Genomic DNA, 20,274 nt, shown 5'->3' on the forward strand with positions numbered 1-20,274 from the left:
AATGACAACATCATAATGACCATCTTTATTCCAAAATCTGGCTATTAAAATTACCTTTCTCCCTTTTGATTAGATCATACTTCTAACAATAGTGTTCCTATTTGCTGTTTATATTATATAATGAATCTCTTTTCCATCAGTCTATCAATGTCATTTTCCTTGTCCTATATTATTACATCATTTTCTTTAACCTAATCTTTTTTAGTTCTGATTTCTATTGGGTTGGCTAAAAAGTTCGTTCAGTTTTTTTTTCTGTAAGATGGCTCTAGTAGTGCTTAGTTTTAACTTCAAAACAATTTTGTTAGATTGTTTTATGACAACTGTAATATCAGTGTGCATTTTTTAAAAAAACTTACCAAATCGGCGAATTTCTGTGTAGCCATTTTAATATTGAAAATGGGAAAAATACGCAACATTTTCAGTATATTATGCTTTATTATCTCAAGGAAGATAAAAATACAACTGAAATGCAAAAAAAGATTTGTGCAGTGTATGGAGAAGGTGCTGTGACTGATCGAACGTGTCAAAAGTGGTTTGCAAAGTTTCATGGAGATTTCTCACTGGATGATGCTCCACAGTCAAGTAGACCAGCTGAAGTTCATAGTGATTAAATCAAGACACGAATTGCTAACATTCAACACTATACCACACAGGAGACAGCTGACATACTCAAGATATCCAAATCAATAAAGTTATTGGTGAAAATGAAAACTGTGTCCTTTATTTTATGGAAAAGACTAACCTGACTTTTTGGCCAACCCAATATTACCTCTCCCTGTGTATTCTTTAATTTCCTATTATAAATTTGATCCTTTAGTTCCTTACCACAGAGGTCTCCTCGTTCCAGGGTCAACTTTTGTGAGACCCAGTAACTGTGTATGTTCATCTAGGACAGTGAGTCAGGTACTATGTTGCTTTCAAAATTCTTATGGCACACTGGTTGAAAATTGCTGACCTAGGATATAAGCACTTAAATTTCCTCATATAAAGGAATTAGTTGTTCTTAATTTCATTGATTTCCAACTAATCCCACCCCTCCATGTTCCTGCCACACACACCCCCAACACCTATCTCAAAAAATTTAAATTCCTAAAAGGTCAAATCTACTCAGCAGTACCTCCTCCCACTCTTGACTCTCCACATACATCTCCCATTTTCTGAGGACCTAGTACACATCAGGAACTGTCCCAAACACCATTTAAACTTACGAACTCAATTAAATCTGATAATTATCCCCATTTTAAATATGTGTAAACTGAGAACCAGAGAGGTCAAGAACTTGCTGAAGGTCACCCAGCTGGCTACCATCAGAGGCAGGATCCCCAGTATGCTACATACACTATGCTTGGCGTGTATTTCCGAGGCACTCCTCTGCTCCAGCTATGCCATTGGCCACACCTCTACTTTGGCACTTAGCATACTGTACTGTTTACCAACTGTTGCTTCTCTGTATTCGAGGACAGAAATTGTCCACCTCTTTATCCTTAAACATGTTGTAGTACCCAGAACGCAGAAGTATTTAATGGTCACTGGATAAAGAAATACTAAATTCATGCAGTTTTAATGGTCCCCCTTCCCAGTACAGCATGCGCCATCAACACAGGCACAATCGTGATGACTCTGGTTCCAAATTTTCAGTCTCCTGCCCTAATAACGCAACATAAAACATAGGTAGTTTGGCGAGCTGTAGTCATACAGGTCTATCTGTTCAATCCAGGAAACTCAAGGGGACGACCGCTCTAAGATGATATTGAGGTGGTGGACTTGAAATCACCAACGCAGATGGCAGGATTCTAGAATTACCTGACAGCGCATCATAGAACTCCTCCTCACTAAGGACGCTGAGAGGTGGTGAGCCTTTCACTAGAGACTGCTCTAATTCATGATGTTCAGTGGCTAGAGTCTCCAGTGCTTCTGATAAAATTTTGTTTTTTTCTTGCTCCTGTTCCAATTTAAAGTTCCTCACCTGAAAAGAAAAAAACAGATATACAAAAAAAGACTTCAGAAAGACAGGAGACATGGACTTAGAAGAATGAAAATTTCTCGCTTTTGATCCAGTTCAATTGCAACACCAGAAATAAAAAGTCGTGTTATAAACACATGGATGAATGAGGAAAATTACTAAGCTAATTCTGTTCTTCCCATGGGGCCTTTTCTTACAACAGCTCTAGCTAATGAAAATAGATTGAGAACTACCAAACAAATCCAGCTCAAACAATCAGGATCCTAGTATAATTAGCCAATTCAGAAATCATGAAACTTTTAAAAAATAGAGAGTGCCTCTCTCAACAGTAATCATGAAAATAAGAAGCCAGTTTTGGAACAAAACGATTAAAATCCATCAGCAAGTTGTTGAACAAAATAAAGAATTAAAACCATTCCAAATATTAAAATATGAACCACTTCAAAGCATAAGATGCAATCCTCCAGTTTACTTCCAAAATAGTTGGCATATCAAATGAAGGGAAATAAGTCACCCTGTAATGAAAATTTTAATTTTAGAATTCCATATTCTGGTCTTGATTCCCAATTTTACCTTGAATTTAGTACACACACACACACACACACACACACACACGATAATTTATAAAAAGCAGCAAAATCTGCTTTCATTTTCCATCCCCTGAAGATAAAATTTATTCTCCCCATCTGATTCAAGAGCACCTGAACCTTTGCAGTTAACTAAAATCTTCTAAAACTTTAACCTAATCCTTGTAGAAAGTAGCAGGTACTGAATTTGACAGTTTTATCACTGCATATTTCTGTATCAGAACTCTGGAAATCCCGACTATTCCATAACCTGTGTCAACTTTTAGAGTCCACCTGGCACTTTAGACAGGAGCCAATGAAGATGGGATTTACTGTACCCACCGTATAACCTCAGAAATCTCCTGATCCTTAGTTTCCTCACCTATAAAATAAAGAGGATTCTACCATAAAATAATTTAATCAGTAGTCTTCAATTCAGTGGCCCTCAAACTTTTTTTTTTTTTTTTAACATTAGCAGCTGCACTTGTTTCTCAAATGTAACCCCCCACCTACAAAGCAGGTGTTGTAGAAAGCAGAACTGGGCTGGGGAGTACCAGAGCCCCACTCCCTCCTTAAGGGCCCCTTCCAGGCCCAAAGCCAGGGGCTGTTCGAACAGTTTGAAAAGCACTGAATGAGGTGACCTCTGCAACCTCCTCCAGGTTAAAAGTTCATTCTCCGGGAGCTACAGGACTCTCATGGCTGCTCCTTGAACTCCTCACTTTCTGCTGAATCTCACCCTTTCACTTCCTGCCACTCCCTCTCAGAGGCTCCTCCCTTTGACTTCTGAGGAGGCAGTGACAGCCTCTAGCTCCCACCCCAGAGTCCTTTGTGGCCCTAAGTTCCTGAGAGCCACAGGTTAGATACAATGCTCCCAGAGTCCTGGAAATAACTCAAAATCAGCTTTATTAAAATGCTAAGTTCATAACAGAAATAAGATTAAACCTGTATTATCTTGGGAATAGTTCCAGTCCTCAGACACCTTAGTGTTTATCATTTTAGCAATGAAATTATTAGAAAAAATAGAAATAAATGATAATAATGAGCAGAGAAGAGATGCAAAACTTAAAAATTGAATACTTACATAATTACAATTTTTATGGCATTACAAACAACTTGAAAATATTCCTACAGTCTAATTTTTGTCTCCAGAGCATAAATACTTTTACTATGGCTGGAGTCAACTTAAAAAAAAAAAAAAAAAAAAGCTATCCTTCCTCCATTTGCTGGGTTATACAATTCAACCATCTATAAACCAACTACAATATGGAGCACAATGTCCAAAATGATCCTCTCCTTAAAAGGAAACCGAGCTACCAGCACTGCTATATTTGTAGATTCCAAAAGCCCCACTGCAGGAAGAGCCACACTAGCCTTAGCCACCCTTTAGCTTTATCTTTCCAACCTTACAAACACCAAAATGCAAGTGTGCTGTTCAAACTGTGCCTTGCAATAGAAGAACCAACTACATCATCCCTTCCACTTAACAAAAGACAGAAGTTTTAGTACCTAAATTAGTCTAGGAGATTTCAGAAAAGTGGCAAAATAAACGATCGAGGCCCCAAATTATCACATTCCCTCAACAAAATATTTTTCAAAATCCAATTTATCCTTTATCCATCTAAAATAAGCATCACCATCTCTGCCACTCCGACATCTGTTCTCACTTGTTCTTCGGAGGAGTGAAGGGGGTGGGAAGCAGAGTGGGGAGAAGAAGCTCTAACCACTGTTCTAGTTTTTTCCTTGTTTTTACTCTGTCAGGTGATGTGAGTGCACTTTACATTCACTTCAAGTATAACAGGACCTTCTGCACTAAAGACACCTTACTCCAAAACTACCCACAGAAGGGCAATTTCTCCCATCGGGTACACTGATGTATCTGAGAGAGGACACGTATATATCGAAGGAACTACACTAGTAAAGAGTTCTTTACTGCTTTAGAAAAGCACCTAAAAACAACTTAACAGCCACTGATTCATTTTAGCCAATCAGAAAGTTCTCTGGAACAATGTAACTCAAAATCCTCTAGAATCTTAGTATTTCACAAACACCTACAGGATATCCTGTATTTAAAAATTAATGTAGAACTGATAAAAGTTATATAGAGTGTAAGTTCACAAAATCTTCATCTTACTTCTGAACTGTTTCCAAATTCTTATTTGCTAGCTTAGAAATTATGCTATAGTACAAACAGGAGCTTTTATGCAATAGCTGTTCAAAATTCTGGGCATGGGGCTTCTTTATATTATGTTCCAATACATAAAGACTAATCATGCTCTTTTAAATTCTCAAACTATAATAATTATCCTAGTTATAAAAGGAATAAGAACTTCCTTTACAAAATTAGTGGAATCCACCATATGCAGATGAGGACATTTCTAGAATATGGTTGACATTTTATTTTTCAAATTCGCATATAATATTTACACCTTAAGCCCTATGACTTTCCCACAACACAAATGAACATATAACCAAGTGAAGAGAAGTGTCAAACTTTTTATTAAGAAAAATTTAAGGACTGACACCACTTAATCATAAACATATACATTGCTCCATTTACATCTGTATTTACATCTATATATATCTGTAGCTCCTTAAGACTAATGCAAATTCAAGCTTTTCTGGTAATCTGTTCAAACCACTTCAGGACGAAACTCTTTCATCTTACTCCATTGCATTCTGGCAGGTGAAATTCCCGATGAATATTTATTTCCATAGTGTTCTTCTCACTGACAGTGAATGGATGCCCACAAAAGAACCCAGAGTTGTAAAAAGTCGTGTGCTAGCCAGCACAGACACATTTGATCTACTCTTTCATTCTAGAAAGTACCCTGTTATTTACCTATGTCTCACAGAGGTTAAATTAGGCAGAGATAATAATTAAATCTAGTAAATACACCCCTAACTGGGGAGTCGGTGATTAGGATTCACAGAACACAGTGTCCAATTATCCAATTATATCACAGGTGAAATTCTGCGCTTGCGTATCGGCCTGGTGAAGCTCTCGCCCGGCCATCCTCTGGTCGGCTCAACAGCACTAGCCTTACTCACTTTTTCTTCACCGCTGGATATATGGCTATAACAACAAAGAATGTATTAACTTAAGACTGAAATACGACTAGATCTTGAATTTAAGAAACATCTGATTTTATCTTTCAGGTAAGGAATTTCATTAACACTTATTTCTATGGTTATATGATCAAGAATACACTGACTTTGAAAGTTCTTTAAAGATAGGGGCTTTCGGTGCCCCCCTGCTACTGCCACACAGCTGATAAAAAGTGGGTCTGGTCATACACAGCTGGTAAGGGGTCTTCCGCTCAGAGAAGACCATGACATTGTTTTGGTGGAGGAGGAGGATGGAGTGCTCGTGTGAATGTACAGCCAGGCTGGAGGTGCCCGAAGCCAGGCTGAATCACACTCACTCCAGGGTCCAGGAAAATTAAAATTTCATCTCATGTCGGAGACATGATCGGTATGCTCACAGTATACAGTAAACACTTGGTTTGTTTTATACATTCATAAAGCATCTTTGATACATTCATAAAGCATCTTTGCACACTGAGTTCAGGATTTTCATGAACTCTAATGACCTTCTGTGCCATCCCACCGCTGCCTTTTCAAATGTAATGAAATCCCCATATGTTCTGGAAGCCTTTTTTTTTTTTTTTTAGCCCTTCCTACGATAAAAGAAATACTTATTTAAACATAAATATGCCTCACTAACCACAGCAGATTTATTTGTCTGACAGTGGAAAATGGAGAGGCAGGGGGTGCAAGGAGGTTGTGGGTGGGGAGGGGATTGCACAGGGCGTGCAGACCGCTGTAAGGAATCCGGCTTTGGCTCTGAGTGAGATGCGGAGCCGCTGGAGGTTTTGAGCCGAGGAGGGATAGTATTTGATTTACATTTTAACGTGATCTCTCTGGCTAATATGTTGAAGAAACCTAGGGGGAAGTTAGGAGTAGAATAAAGAAGATGCCTTAAGCCTTGACCCACATGGTTCAGTTGACTGGAGCATTGTCTTGCAAACCAAAAGGTTACCAGTTCAATTCCCAGTCAGGGTACATGCCTAGGCTGCAGGTTCAGTCGCAGCTAGGGCGTGTTTCCAGTCAACCAATGGATGTTTCCCTCTCACATTGATGCTTTTCTCCCTCTCTTTCGCCTTCCCTTCCCCTTCTCTAAAAATAAATAAATAAGAACTTAATAATAAAATCCCTTAAGAGGATACTGCAACAATCCAGATAAGAGACAGGTAATAACAATGGAGATGTTGAGTAGTAGTCAGATTCTGGATATATTTTGAGGGTAGGCCTAAATGATTTGCTGACAGATTAATTACAGAATGGGAGAGAAAAGAAGAATCAAGGATGGCTCCAGGGTTTTGGCCTGAGCAACTAAGGACAGAGTCATCATTCATTACCTAACACGGTGAAGACTGCAGGAGTAACAGGGACAACCTGGAACACAGTTTCATAAATTAAGTGCGAGATGCTATCAGACATCCAAGTGCAGATGTCAGGTTGGCAAGTAGGTAGCATTTCAAGTGTTCAGGGAAGAGGTCCAGGCTGAAAATGTAATGCTGGGAGTCATCTGCAAATAGATTATACTTTAAGCCACAAGACTAGACAGAATCACTAAGGAGAAAGTGAGATAAAAATAGGAAAAAATCCAAGGATTGAAATTTCCTTCTGAGAGAAAGAACCAGCAAGTGAAACAAAAAAAAAGAGAGAGAGAGAGAGAGAGGGCACAGATAGAAGGAAAACTAAGAATGTGTGGTATCTGCAAAGACTAAAGGAATCTCAAGGGGGAAAAATGATATGTCAAATACTAACGACAGACCAAATAATATAAGAACTAAGAAAAGACCTCTGGATTTGGTGAGGAGGTCAATGGTGACCTTGACAACAGCAGTTTCAGTGGAGTGTTGGGCAGATGTGAAGGGCAAAGGTCTGACTAGAGTGGGTCTAGAAAATAAGAAAAAGAAACTTGGAGTATCACCCATTCTTAAAAAGTTTTGTTGAAAAAGAAAGGAGAAAACTGAGGGATGTAGGAGCCAATAAGGCTTTATTGTGGACGATAAGCAAGCCATGTTTCTACACTGATGGGAAAGATTCCATACATAGGAGGAATCAATAATGTAGGAGAGAGGGGAGAGAACTGCTTCAATGATGTCCCTGAGATCTAATCCACAAGTATACAGTTAGCTTTTGCTGAGGGCCCAGAAAGTGCTGAGGGCAGGGGGAAAGGAACCTGTGTATGGGCACAGACTGAGCTAGGCAGGTATGTGTAGTGTTCTTCTTCTTTAAAAAAAAATTATTTATTGATTTTTAGGAAGAGAATGGAAGGGGGAGAGAGAGAGAAACATTGGTTTGTTCTTCCACTTATTTAGGCATTCACTGGTTGATGATTCTTTTATATGCCCCGACCAGGGATCAAATCTGCAACCTTGGCATATTGGGGCGACATGTGAAGCCTCCTTCTAATTGTTCCTTTTGCCTCAGTGCATATGAGAAATACAGAGGATAGGAAACAAAGAGGTCATCAACCTATAGGTTTCCTGCATGTGACGTAATAAGAAGCTTCCAGTCTCTTAACGTTATACACAACATAAAAAGTTTGCCCTGAGATTAAAAATGAGATCATTTCCAAGGCCCTCCAAAATCTCACTCACACTAATCTGGACAGCCCAAAACAGGGCAACTAGTCAAGCATTAGTTGATTGTGACTGGCTCCTGGCACCATTTAAAAAAACCCCTTTCTTATTGGCATTGCTAACTTCCTCAATCTGGCTCAAGCAAGAGAAAAGGAAACCCCACTGGGAAACACCGTGGTACCTCTGCCCTTGGACTCTTCTGCCTTAAGAAAGATGAGGGCTTATATCCGATTGTTGATCTACTGATGTGCTCTAAGTAAAAGGACCACCAGGGAACTTGTTAAACTGAAATTTCTGCTAATAATCTGTTAATTATTTCCAAGTTGATCTTCAGACATTCAAATCAAGCAAGAACTTGGGGGATCACTGGATGCTCCTGTTCCTAGGTCAAGGCTCAATACATAGATACTTAAGAAATATTTGGTAAACAAAAGGGGAAGGGGGAGTTAAAAAGAAGGTGATAATGATACTTGGAAGATTCAATATAAATGCAAAATATTTGATGCTTATTTCTGTCAGACTGGTTTAAAAATAACCTAATAAAAATGAATTCAATTGGAGACCAGTAATAAATAAAACAATATAATAAGTTTACGTTTTACATTTCTTTTTTAAAAAGCAAAAAAGAGAAATATGTTTTTTCAAACAAAAGTACTGTTCATTTACATAGTCCAACAGTAGATTCAATACACATTTACTCCACTGCCTTGTTCGGTGGTTCTGTCATTTAAAGTAATTTGGTAAGAGCAAGATCTCCTAAAAATTTTCTCTTTCAGCTGCACAGTTGAATCACTAATTAGAACACTCACATAAGAAGCATCTACAATAAATTAAATTTCTGTAACTATGTACATTTTACATTCCAGAAATAGCACTTACAGGATTATACTCCTAAACGCACTATGCACGTCCATGTATAATTTCCAATGTATAAGATTCCAGATTATAGTATAATGTATTAAAAGTTTCAAAGGGTAAATTACAGAACAGAATGTTAAACTGCCATGTAATGGTATATATTAAACTCACTGCAAAACAACTTTCAGTGTAACATAATAAAACAAATTTTGCTCCATGAAAATGGTAAAAAATTCTAGAACTTCCAGTCAAAATGGAGGGGTAGATAAAAATGCTTTGTCTCCTCACACAAACAACTACAGCAAAAATTACAACTAGATTACAAAGCAAATATCCCCCAGATGCATCAGAACAAGCTGTTGGAAGTCCAGTGACCGAGGATTTAAAAAAGCCACCATTCATCCAGAGGGTTGGGGTTGGGGGGGCGGGGTGGCAGAGACATGAAGAGGCACGGAGAGGTGGAGTGGCACAAAGGTGCAGAACAGGTGGTCCCACATTCACATGCAGCGGATAAAAATCAGGAAGGGTACCTCTTGAGTGAGGGATCCCAGAGCCAGACCCAGACCAGACCACCCAGCCTAGGGTTCCGGCACTGGGACGGAAAGTCCCCATAGCTTCTAGCTGATAAAACCAGTGGGGGCTGGGGCAGTGGAAGAAACTGCAGAATTCTTAGGAGACTCCTCTTAAAGGGCCTACAACGTTCTTAGGACTTATGCAGACCCACCCCCTCTGGGGTGCATCACCAGGGCAACAGCTGGAAGGGCACCAGTGGCACAGGGGGACAAAGTGAAGTGACTGGCAACAGTCTGAGTGTCAGGAGACAGCCGCCTCCTGGGCAAGCCTTGAGAGGCCAGGCAGCAGCACTGTCCCTCTCCCAGTCCTCCCGGACACACAGCCACACTGTGAGGGCATGGGTTGCCCCGCCCTGGTGATTACCTAAGGCTCTTCCCCACACAACTTACAGGTGTGCTTTCCTACAACAGGCCGCACTACTAAGACAGGGAGTCAAAGCAGCTCTACCTAATACACAGAAACAAACTGGGAGGCTAGAAATATGGTCCATATGAAAGAACAGAACAATACTCCAGAAAAAGAACTAAACGAAATGGAGTTAAGCAACCTATCAGATACAGGGTTCAAAGCAATGGTTATCAGGATGCTCAGAGAACTCACTGGGTACTCTAACAGGTTAAAAAAGACATAGGTAGAAATGAAGTTTGCATTAAGTAAAATAAAGAAAAATCTACAGGAAACCAACAGTGAAGGGGATGAAGCCAAGAATCAAATCAATGATTTGGAACATAAGGAAGAAAAATAGCATTCAATTAGGACAGCAAAAAGAAAAAGGAATTCAAAAAAGTGAGGATAGACTAGGGAGCCTCTGGGACGTCTCCAAACATACCAACATCTGAATCATAGGGATGCCAAAAGATGACGAGGAAGAGCAAGAAATTGAAAACTTAATTGAAAAAATAATGAAAGATAACTCCCCTAATTCGGTGAAGGAAATAAACGTACAAGTCCAGGAAGCAGAGAGAGTCCCAAACAAGCTGGATCCAAAGAGGACCACACCAAGACACACCATAATTAAAATGTCAAAGTTTAAAGATACAGAATCGTAAAAGCAGCACGAGAAAAGCAGAGAGTTACCTACAAAGGAGCTCCCATAAGACTGTCAACTGATTTCTTAAAAGAAACTTTGCAGGCAAGAAGTATTCAAAGTCATGAAACACAAGGACCTACAACCTAGATTACTCTATCTAGCAAAGGTATCACTTAGATTTGAAGGGCAGATAAAGTGCTTCCCAGACAAGGTAAAACTAAGAGTTCATCATCACCAAGCCCTTACTATCTGAAATGTTAAAGGATTTATCTAAGAGAAAGAAGAAAATCAAAACAATGAACAGTAAAGTGACAACAAACTCAGAACTACCAACTGAATCTAAAAAACAAAAACAAACTAAGCAAACAACTAGAACAGGAGTAGAATCACAGATATGGAGATCATTTGGAGCATTACCAGCTAGGAGGGAGAAAGGGGAGAATGGGGTAAAAGGTGCAGGGATTAAGAAGTATAAATTGGTAGGTACGAAATACATAGGGGGAGGTTGAGAACAGTATAGGATATGGAGCAGCTAAAGAACTTATACGCATGATCCATGGACATGAACTAAGGGTAGGATTGCTGGAGGGAATGGGAGTACCAGGTGGAGGGGGGCAAAAGGGGAAAAATTGGGACAACTGTAACAGCATAATCAATAAACTATTTTTTTTTTAAATAGTAAAATTCTAAACTAACCGATTTAATAAAGATTCTGAAATTCTTAAGTCACTTTTTCATCATCACTCTAACTCTCCATTAAATATCTATTTATGACTGTACTCCCTACTGCCAGGAATGTGCCTGAGACATGCTCAAGGTAAGTACTGACATAATATTTTTAAACGAATAAATATCAAGGTGCTGAGATAACAGAAGAGGTTGGGGCGGGGGCACACACAGAAGCAATGCAAAATAACACTTTTTGATAAGCTCTCTTTAACCGGTATTAATAAGTATTTCAAAGTTTACCAAGAAAAGTAATAAATTAAGTGCAGGACGCTGAGCAAAAATGTCTCTAAAAATCTTGTTATTCTTAACTTCAGTATGAGAGTTATAATTTAGCGCCAAAAAAAAATGGACTTACGTTCGTAAATATTTGTATAAAAATTGCGTCTGTGTACACAGAACTATTTCTGTATCTCCTACTCTTAAAGTATACGCATAGCATTTCATAGTTTAAAAGGCACTTTTACATACTTTTAGGTCATTGAATCTTCTTAACAGCCCAATGAGGAATTTATATTTATACAAACTGAATTAATATCATAAAGTCTGTTACTTGGCAAAGATTAGCAGAGGAATAAGAACTGAAACCAAAGTCTTTTAACTCCAAATCCCATAAGCTTTTCAACCCACAGTGTTGTCAATAACTACATGGTCCAGGAATATTGTAGACAGAAACATGTAATCCAGAATCTTAGAATCAGAGGGTCTTACTTTTTTTGAGGGGGTGGAGGGGCAGACATATCTGGAGTAAAGTAAAGTGTTTGTTAAAACCATCCCTTGAGCCCTAGTAGGTGTGGCTCAGTGGATAGAGCGCCAGCCTACGAAGCAAAGGGTCGCAGGTTCGATTCCCAGTCTAGGGCACATGCCTGGGTTGTGGGCCAGGTACCCAGCAGGGGGCATGCGAAATGCAACCACACTTTGAGGTTTCTCTCCCTCTCTCTCCTTCTCTAAAAACAAATAAATAAAATCTTAAAACAACAACAAAAAACTACAGCAAAAAACATCCCTTGAGCCCCTCCCAAGGATTACATCACTGTAAAATAGCAAATTAGGTAGATTAGAAAGTGGCTGAATCTATGACCTCCAGTAAAATGGCTTCTCATTCCAAGATTTAGTGGATCTGTCCTGTTCATAAACCCGTTTTACAGCCAAGGTTCTTTATCAGGAAGAATATATCCGCATCAGGTATAGGGTTTGTTTGGTTTTGCCCTTTTCTGTTGTTGTTGTTGTCGTCATTAGAAGGCCTGATTTTAGCCCAGACCTACTGCAGCAGGACTTCTAAGGGTGAACTAGGCCTGTGTATTGTAACAGAGACTGCTCATTTCTCACACTGCCTATTTTCTCCTTCCTTAGCGAGAACGCCCGTTTGTGAGCTTCCCACCTTGTCCTCCTAAAAGACTATTTCTCAGTCTTTCTGGAAGCTGTGGCCATATGACTAAGTTCTGCATAAGAAGAATAGAAGTACCGTGAGGAATTCATTAGGTCTCCCTAAAGGGGAAGGCATACTCCTATTTTTGCCCCTTCCTCCTCCCGGAAAACTAGAATATCATATTTGAAACAGTCCCTAACATCTGAAACTGTTATCCAAGGACCAGAATGCCCATCTCCTGTCTTCTTTAAGGTGGAAAAAAGTTTCTAACTTATTTAAGCTAATGTTACTTGGTTTGGGATTTTTTGTTTGTTCAATGCTAATACTAACACTAATACATGCACTGTTTTTCCAAAGCACAACAGATTATTCTGATATGGTTCCTGGATAAAAATTACTGATTTAGAAGAATTTCAGTATAATTAAAAAATATTTACTGAACACCTACTACTATTTTAAGTAAGTGCTAGAGATTCAAAGTAGAGTAGGAGGTTGGCTACTCATTGGAGAGATTATAATCTAGTAGGAGAAAAAGACACTTCATATTCCCACCAATCAATCACCTATTAAAAACGCAAACCTAGCATCACTTCCTTATTTAAAGCATGTCAATGGTTCTCTATTGCCTTCAGCTGTAGTCTCAAAGTGGCGTGTACCTATGAGATATGGAAATATCTGAAAGTCTTATATTTATTTTTTCAAAAATATTACACAAAATATTACATACATAGATTGATAATGGTGCCTTCACATGATCCACATATCACATGGTCAAAGGACAAGTCCAGGATGCACAGTAACTTCTGTGAAGAATGGCAACTACCATTCAGAGACTGGCAGAAGCACCTCCTTTCAGGGTACTGTCAGGTATTATAGTTTGAGAGCTTGGCTATGAAGATTTACAGACTATATTATCTACTTTTAGACAGCTCACAAAATACACCCATATCATAAAGACCATTGCAAAAGAGCTCCAGATTGGGTAATACTATAGTGAAGCATGAACAAAGAGAAAACGGCAAAGGCTTCTACTGCTAGTGTGAGTTCTTTGTTAGCTACCCTGATAAAACATGTGTAATCGATGACAAAAAGCGGTTCTCCAGAAAACCATATGAAATACAGATGTATGTATAAAATGGTGGCCACTCGTTATTTATGTTATTATTATGCCTTAAGATATAAGCTAATGAGATATGAAGCCATGACATTTGGCTCAACATTTAAAGTCAAAGCTTCCAGAGGGTAAAGGGGTGTCCAACCTGCAGCCCAGGATGGCTATGCATGTGGCCCAAGACAAAATCATAAATTTACTTAAAACATTGAGGTTTTTATGATTATATGTCACACAGTATTTAATGTGTGGCCCAAGACAACCCTTCTTCCAGTGTAGCCCAGAGATGCCAAAAGGCTGGACACCCCTGGAATCTTCCAAAATATTTTTAGCGAGGTTTAATTACATGGCATTCAGCCCAGAGCTTTCCCTTTAAATTTCTTCACTAACTGTAATAAAATATTTAGAAATTTCTTTTCTTTATTTAATAGAAAAGACAAAAAGCTACAAATCACTTGGGGAAATACTCTCAAACTACAAGAGTCTGAAATAGTAGTTAGAAAATAGTGTGATGAAAAACTAAGCTAAATTCCTTCATTAGAAAATATTTCTGTAAGATACACAGATGAACTGCTGAAGACATGAAAAAAGAATTTAGTGTGGAATAGTTTTACCATATAAAAAATTATAGATACTTTGAATATGTCTCAGCTAAACTATGTATGAATAATGAACTAAAAGAATGAGGGTTTTTTTTTAAATGAGACTCTAAGGAGAAAATGTACCGAAGAAAATAAATTCTCAATAGTAACTAATTTAAAATGTTTTATGGAAAACTGCATATGTGTATAAATATAATACAATACTGTAGCTTCTTGATGAAAATTAGAGAGATTCTAATAAATTTGATATCAAAATGTGATTAGAAAAAAAAAGGGAAAATTACAGGCCAACCTTAATCAGCAATTTAGATAAACATTATAAGCAAAATATTAACACACTGAGTTATGCATAAAACAAAACATATCACAAATAAGCTGGGTATTTATTCCAGGAATGTAAGGTGAAAATCTATCAATACAATCATAGATAATTAACAGATTTCTACATTTCTAGTTAATGTAGAAACATTATAAGTTCATTACAATATATACAATCATTGGTAAAAAATAAACCAATTAATAAACTAAGTTTTAAAAAATTACAATTATGTGGGGTGTGTATATGTATATATATATATATGAACTTCTCTAACATAGAACCTGAAAAAGGTCTACCAAAAAAAAAATTAGAGCAAACATCTTAATGCTAAAACATCAAAAAGCTTTCCTTTTTTTAAAATCCTTACCTGAGGATATGTTTATTAATTTTAGAGAGAGGAGAGGGAGAGGCAGAGGGAGAGGAAAATGGGGAGGAATGCTGAGGGAGGAGGAGAGAAACATCCATCAGTTGCCTCCCATACGTTCCCCCACAGGGGACTGAACCCGCAACCTAGGTACATCCCCTGACCAGGGGTCAAATCCGCAACCTTTTGGTGTACAGGATGATGCTCCAAACAGTTGAGCAACCCAGCCAAGGATAAAAACACTGTTCTTAAAATAAGGAATACAATAATAGTGTCAGAAGTTTTTTTCAACACTGTATCTTATGAAGCCCTAGTAACAAGCTTAGTCAAGAAAACTAAAGATATAAGAACCAAGAATAAAGAAAAAAATGTTGTTTTCAAAAGATGTGACTGTTGGAATAGAAATGGCTAAAGAATCTAGAATTATTTAGATTTATTAAGAAATTTTTGTGAGGCTGCTGGACATAAGATCAATATACAAAAGCCACCAACCACAAAATTTAACCTTTTCCCCCACTGAATTGCCTTGCACCGTTGTCAGGAATCAATTTACCATATATGTGTGGAGGGGTTTATTTCTGGACTCGTTGACTGTTTCATGTGTCTATTCTTTCATTAATACCACCCTCTCTTAATTATTCAAGCTTTATAGTAAGTGTTGAAATCAGGTAGTGTAAGTCCTATAACTTTGTTCTTCTGTTTCAAAATTGTTTTGGCTACTGTAGGTCCTTTTCATTTCTATGTAAATTTTAGAATCAGCTAGTCAATTTCAACAGGAAAAAAAACCCTGCTGGAATTTTTCTTGGAATTATTTTGACTATATAGGTCAATTTGGGGAAACCTGACACTTTAAGAACATTGAGCCCTCTGATATAAATTTTTTAAAAAATATCTTTATTTAGGTCTTCAGTTCCTCTCAGCAATATACAAAAAGAGAAGAAAAACAAAAACTGACTCTTAAAATGGATCATGGACCCAAATATAAGGCTGAAATTAGAACATTTCTAGAAGAAAACACAGGAGAAAATTTTAATAAACATGGGTCTATCAAAGATTTCTTTAAAACTTCAAGCTGAATCTTGAACATTATCAAAATCAAAATTTTTGATTTTCAAAAGATAATGTTATGAAAATGAAAGACAAGCAAGAGCCTGGGAGAACGAACTTATGTGCAAACCATACACCCAATAAAGGACTTGTATCTAAACTAAACAAAGAACTTTTATAATTCAGCAATAGAATGACAAACAACCCAACTTTTAAAATGGGTAAACAACTTGAACAGACATTTCTCAAAACATATACAAATGGCCAAAAAGTATATATGAAAAGATGCTCAACATATTTAGTCATCATAGGGATTGTAAGTTACTACAACAATGAGATACTACTTTGCACCCACTAGCAACTAGCATAGCTATAAAAAAAAACTCAAAGAAAAGAAAGTGCTGGTGAAGATGTGGAGAAAATGGAACTCTTGTGCATTAATGGTGAGACTGTAAAATGGTGCAGACACTGGAAAACAGTTTGGCGATTCTTAAAAAAGCTAAAAAGAATTACCGTATAGCTAGAAAATTCAGTTAGGTATATATCCAAAAGAACTGAGATATGTTCAAATACTTATATAAAAATGTTCAAAGCAGCACCGCTCACAACAGCCAAAAGGTGGAAACAACTAAAAAATATCCATAAATGAATAAATAGGATGTGTTACATTCACACAATGGAATGCTATTCGGCCATAAAAAGGAACAAAGGACTGACATATGCTATAATGCTCATTAAGCTTGAAACATTATGCTAAGTGAAAAGAAACCAGACACTTAAAGCTTTTATGCTGTATGATCATATTTATATGAAATGTACAAAATAGGAAAATCCACATAGACAAGGTTAGTACTTTTCAGGGGGTGGGGGCAGAGGAAAGAATGGAGAGAATCTGCTCAATGGGTACAGGTTCCCTTTTGAGATGATGAAAATGTTTTGGAAGTAGATAGAGGTGATGGTTGCACAACACTGCGAATTACTATATGCCACCAAATTGTAGGCTGAAAAAAGTTAATTTTATGTTATGTGAATTCTCAATTTTTAAATTAAAAACCCCAAAAAGCCCCACAAATATGCATTCCTCATATAATACAGACATTCTACTTATTTCTAGGTATTTACCTAAGATAAATGAAACATTATGTCCACACAAAGTCTTATACAAAATATGTATAGCTTTATTTGTAATAGCTATAAATTGGAAACAACCCAAATGTCTATCCACAGGTAAACAGGTAAATGTGGTACGGCAGTAAATTGGAATGCTATCCAGCAATAAAAAGAAATGAATTACTGGTACATGCAGCAACATGGATGAATCCCCATATGATTGTGCTGAGTTAAAGAAACCATGCCTCCTACACCCCCAAAAGAAGCACAAACTATATGATTCCATTTATGTAAAATTCTAGAAAATGCTTACCAGTCTCTAGTGATAGAAACCTTATCAATAGTTGCCTGCGGATAGGGGAAGGGTAGAGAAAAAAGGGGAAGGTATTCCCAAAGGCCTGAAAAAACTTTCAGAAGTAATAAAAATATTCCTTATCTTGATTGTGGTGTTGGTTTCACTAGTGTAAACATATGTCAAAACTCACTAAATTACAGTTTAAATATGTATAGTTTATTGTATGTCAATTATACCTCAATAAAGCTCTAAAAATGATAATACTTAGCAATACTAATGGCGTAATGAAATGACTGCCCATATACTGACAATGGGAGTTAAAATGGCAATACATTTCTTATGGAAACATTTTCAAAGAATATGTATGACAAGAAATCACTCTGATACAAATGAAAACAACATAGGATATTAAATAGTAATGTATATTGCATTTGTATGTTTGTCAATATAATATACTAAGACACCAAAATCCAGCCAGTGGTTGCTGGGTTCTGGTTTTTATATATTCTTCTCTATACCTCATACAAAACAGCTTTCTCTATCTTCCTACACATCTTCCACACATCTCTCGTAATTTTAAACCGGCAAAATATCTTATATAATGCCATCTTAGGAATTAACGTTTGCATCATCAAATTTTTGCAACAGCCCTGATCAGTGTGGCTCAGTTGTAGGTTGGGTGTCTTCCAGGAAAGTGAAAAGTCACTTGTTCGATTCCCAGTCAGGGCACATGCCTAGTTTGCGGGTTCGGTCCCAGCCAGCGCGCATACGACAGGCAGCCAATCGATGTTTCTTCGCATATTGATGTTTCTCTCCCTCTCTTTCTCCCTCCCTTTCCCTCTGTCTAAAAATTTTTTTTAAAAATGTATAAAAAGAAATAAAATCTTTTAAAAAAATTTTGGCAACAAATTTGCAAAACTTTGTACTGCACCAAACATAAAAGGATGTTTGCCAGGTACTCTGAAATAGCGCAGAATGCATGGCTCTCTCAGCCACCTAGTACAGGAACCCAATCTGAGATTCCGTTAAGCACCTCCTGTCTCATCGTGGTTGCAAAGCTTATACCTAAAAATAGCTAACTCTTATATAATCACTCACCACAGATTTATATAGTTTATGAATCCTGGAATTAAATTTCTTTTTTGGTGATATGCCACATAAAAAGGTAAACAATAATTTTTAAAAACAGAGTTTAATTATAATCTAACCAAACCTTATTTTCAGATGTTAATCAAGGGCTCTGTAGTTGATACGTCTGTGGATAAAAATAACTAGAAAAGTTATACATACAGCAGAAGTAACACCTCACCGACTCTAATTTTTTAAATAAATTTTGATTATTTATACATAATAAAATACATCTATTTTAGATGTATAAGTTTAATGAACTTTAACAAACACATATCCCATGTAACTAGCATCACTCTGAAGTTACAGAACATTTCTACTGCCCTCTCTGCCAAATTCCGTGTCCCTTTACGGTCACTCTCCCAGTTCTCCCTACCCCAGGCAGCCACTGCTCTGACTTCTGTAACCATGCATAGGCTTGTCTGTTCTCAAAGGTCAAATAAATGGAATCATGTAGGATGCACAGTTCTGTGTCTGGCTTCTTTCAAAGTATAATGTTTTCCAGATTCATTCATGTTGTTCCAAGTATAGACATGAACCACTTAACAATGCAGATGCACTGTGAGCAATGTATAGTTACGTGATTTCGTGGTTGTGCAAACATCAGAGTGACTTACACAAACCTAGATGGCATAGCCCACGCTGTATGTCACAGCCTATTTCTCCTAGGCTACAATCCTGTACAGCATGTTACTGTACGAAACAACAAGAGATTAAATCAAACAACATAAAATGCAATCCAGAGATGCAGTAAACATGAGCTGCATGAGGCTGCTGTTGGCATAGATATAGTATGAGCACTATTTTACAGTAAATTTTCTTATAAGTAGAAAGAGTGCACTCTGATAAAAAGTACAGTGTAGTAAGTACATGAGTAATAGTTGTTTATCATAATTATCAAGTATTACGTTCTGTGTGTATTGTGTGTGCTATGCTCTTATATGACTGGCAGATCAGTAAGTTAGTTTACACCAGCATCACCACAAACATGTGGGCAAAGCATTCCGCTGGATGTTATGAAAATGTCAGGAGGGTTACGACACCGCTAGGCAATAGGAATTTCTCAGCTCCATTGTAATCTTATGGGATCACCATCATATATGCAGCCTGTCATTGACCAAAACGTCATTCTGTGGCATATAATTGCATTTGTGTTTCCTTCCTTTTCACTGCTGAGAACCATTTCACTGTACAACTATACATTAATTCCAAATCCATTTTTCTAACATCTTAACTCAGTCTCTGGAAGCATCTTTCTGTATATGCTGAACATTAAGCCCAGAAAGACAATAACTTTGCTTTTATGAATTCTGATGTTTATTCCATTTCGACAAGTGTTTCCACAGTTCTCAAACTGGGAGCGAGGGGAGGACCTAAATATGTTGGAATCACAACTCGAAAGGTTAGGACTCATCTAAAGAAAACATTTTAAACATCTTAAAGCAGTGCTTCCCCAAGTTTTACAATTCACAGCATGCACAGAAAATGATCTACATGTGGCCCAGGTGGGAGACCACGCATCTGCTTTGGGGCTCTGGCCATTCTAAGGGCTGAAAACATCA

At 37.5% G+C, this 20,274-nt stretch overlaps 1 protein-coding gene across 6 annotated transcripts in view; it reads right to left on the bottom strand.

Moving 5' to 3' along the window:
- Window positions 1–20,274, bottom strand: part of OSBPL1A (oxysterol binding protein like 1A) — a 216,890-nt gene that overhangs the window by 76,961 nt on the left and 119,655 nt on the right. For 4 of the 6 annotated variants that reach the window (XM_054583461.1, XM_054583460.1, XM_054583462.1 and 1 more), the window contains one exon: window positions 1,804–1,966. The exons of the other annotated variants lie outside the window; for them this stretch is intronic. In XM_054583461.1, coding sequence (XP_054439436.1) covers window positions 1,804–1,966 — 163 coding nt within the window. The remainder of the gene's footprint in view (window positions 1–1,803; window positions 1,967–20,274) is intronic. 6 annotated transcript variants of the gene reach the window in all.

This window comes from Pteronotus mesoamericanus, unplaced genomic scaffold (assembly GCF_021234165.1).
Source record: "Pteronotus mesoamericanus isolate MK-2021 breed Mesoamerican mustached bat unplaced genomic scaffold, CSHL_Meso_final contig_74, whole genome shotgun sequence".
NCBI classification, from domain to species: Eukaryota; Metazoa; Chordata; class Mammalia; order Chiroptera; family Mormoopidae; genus Pteronotus; species Pteronotus mesoamericanus.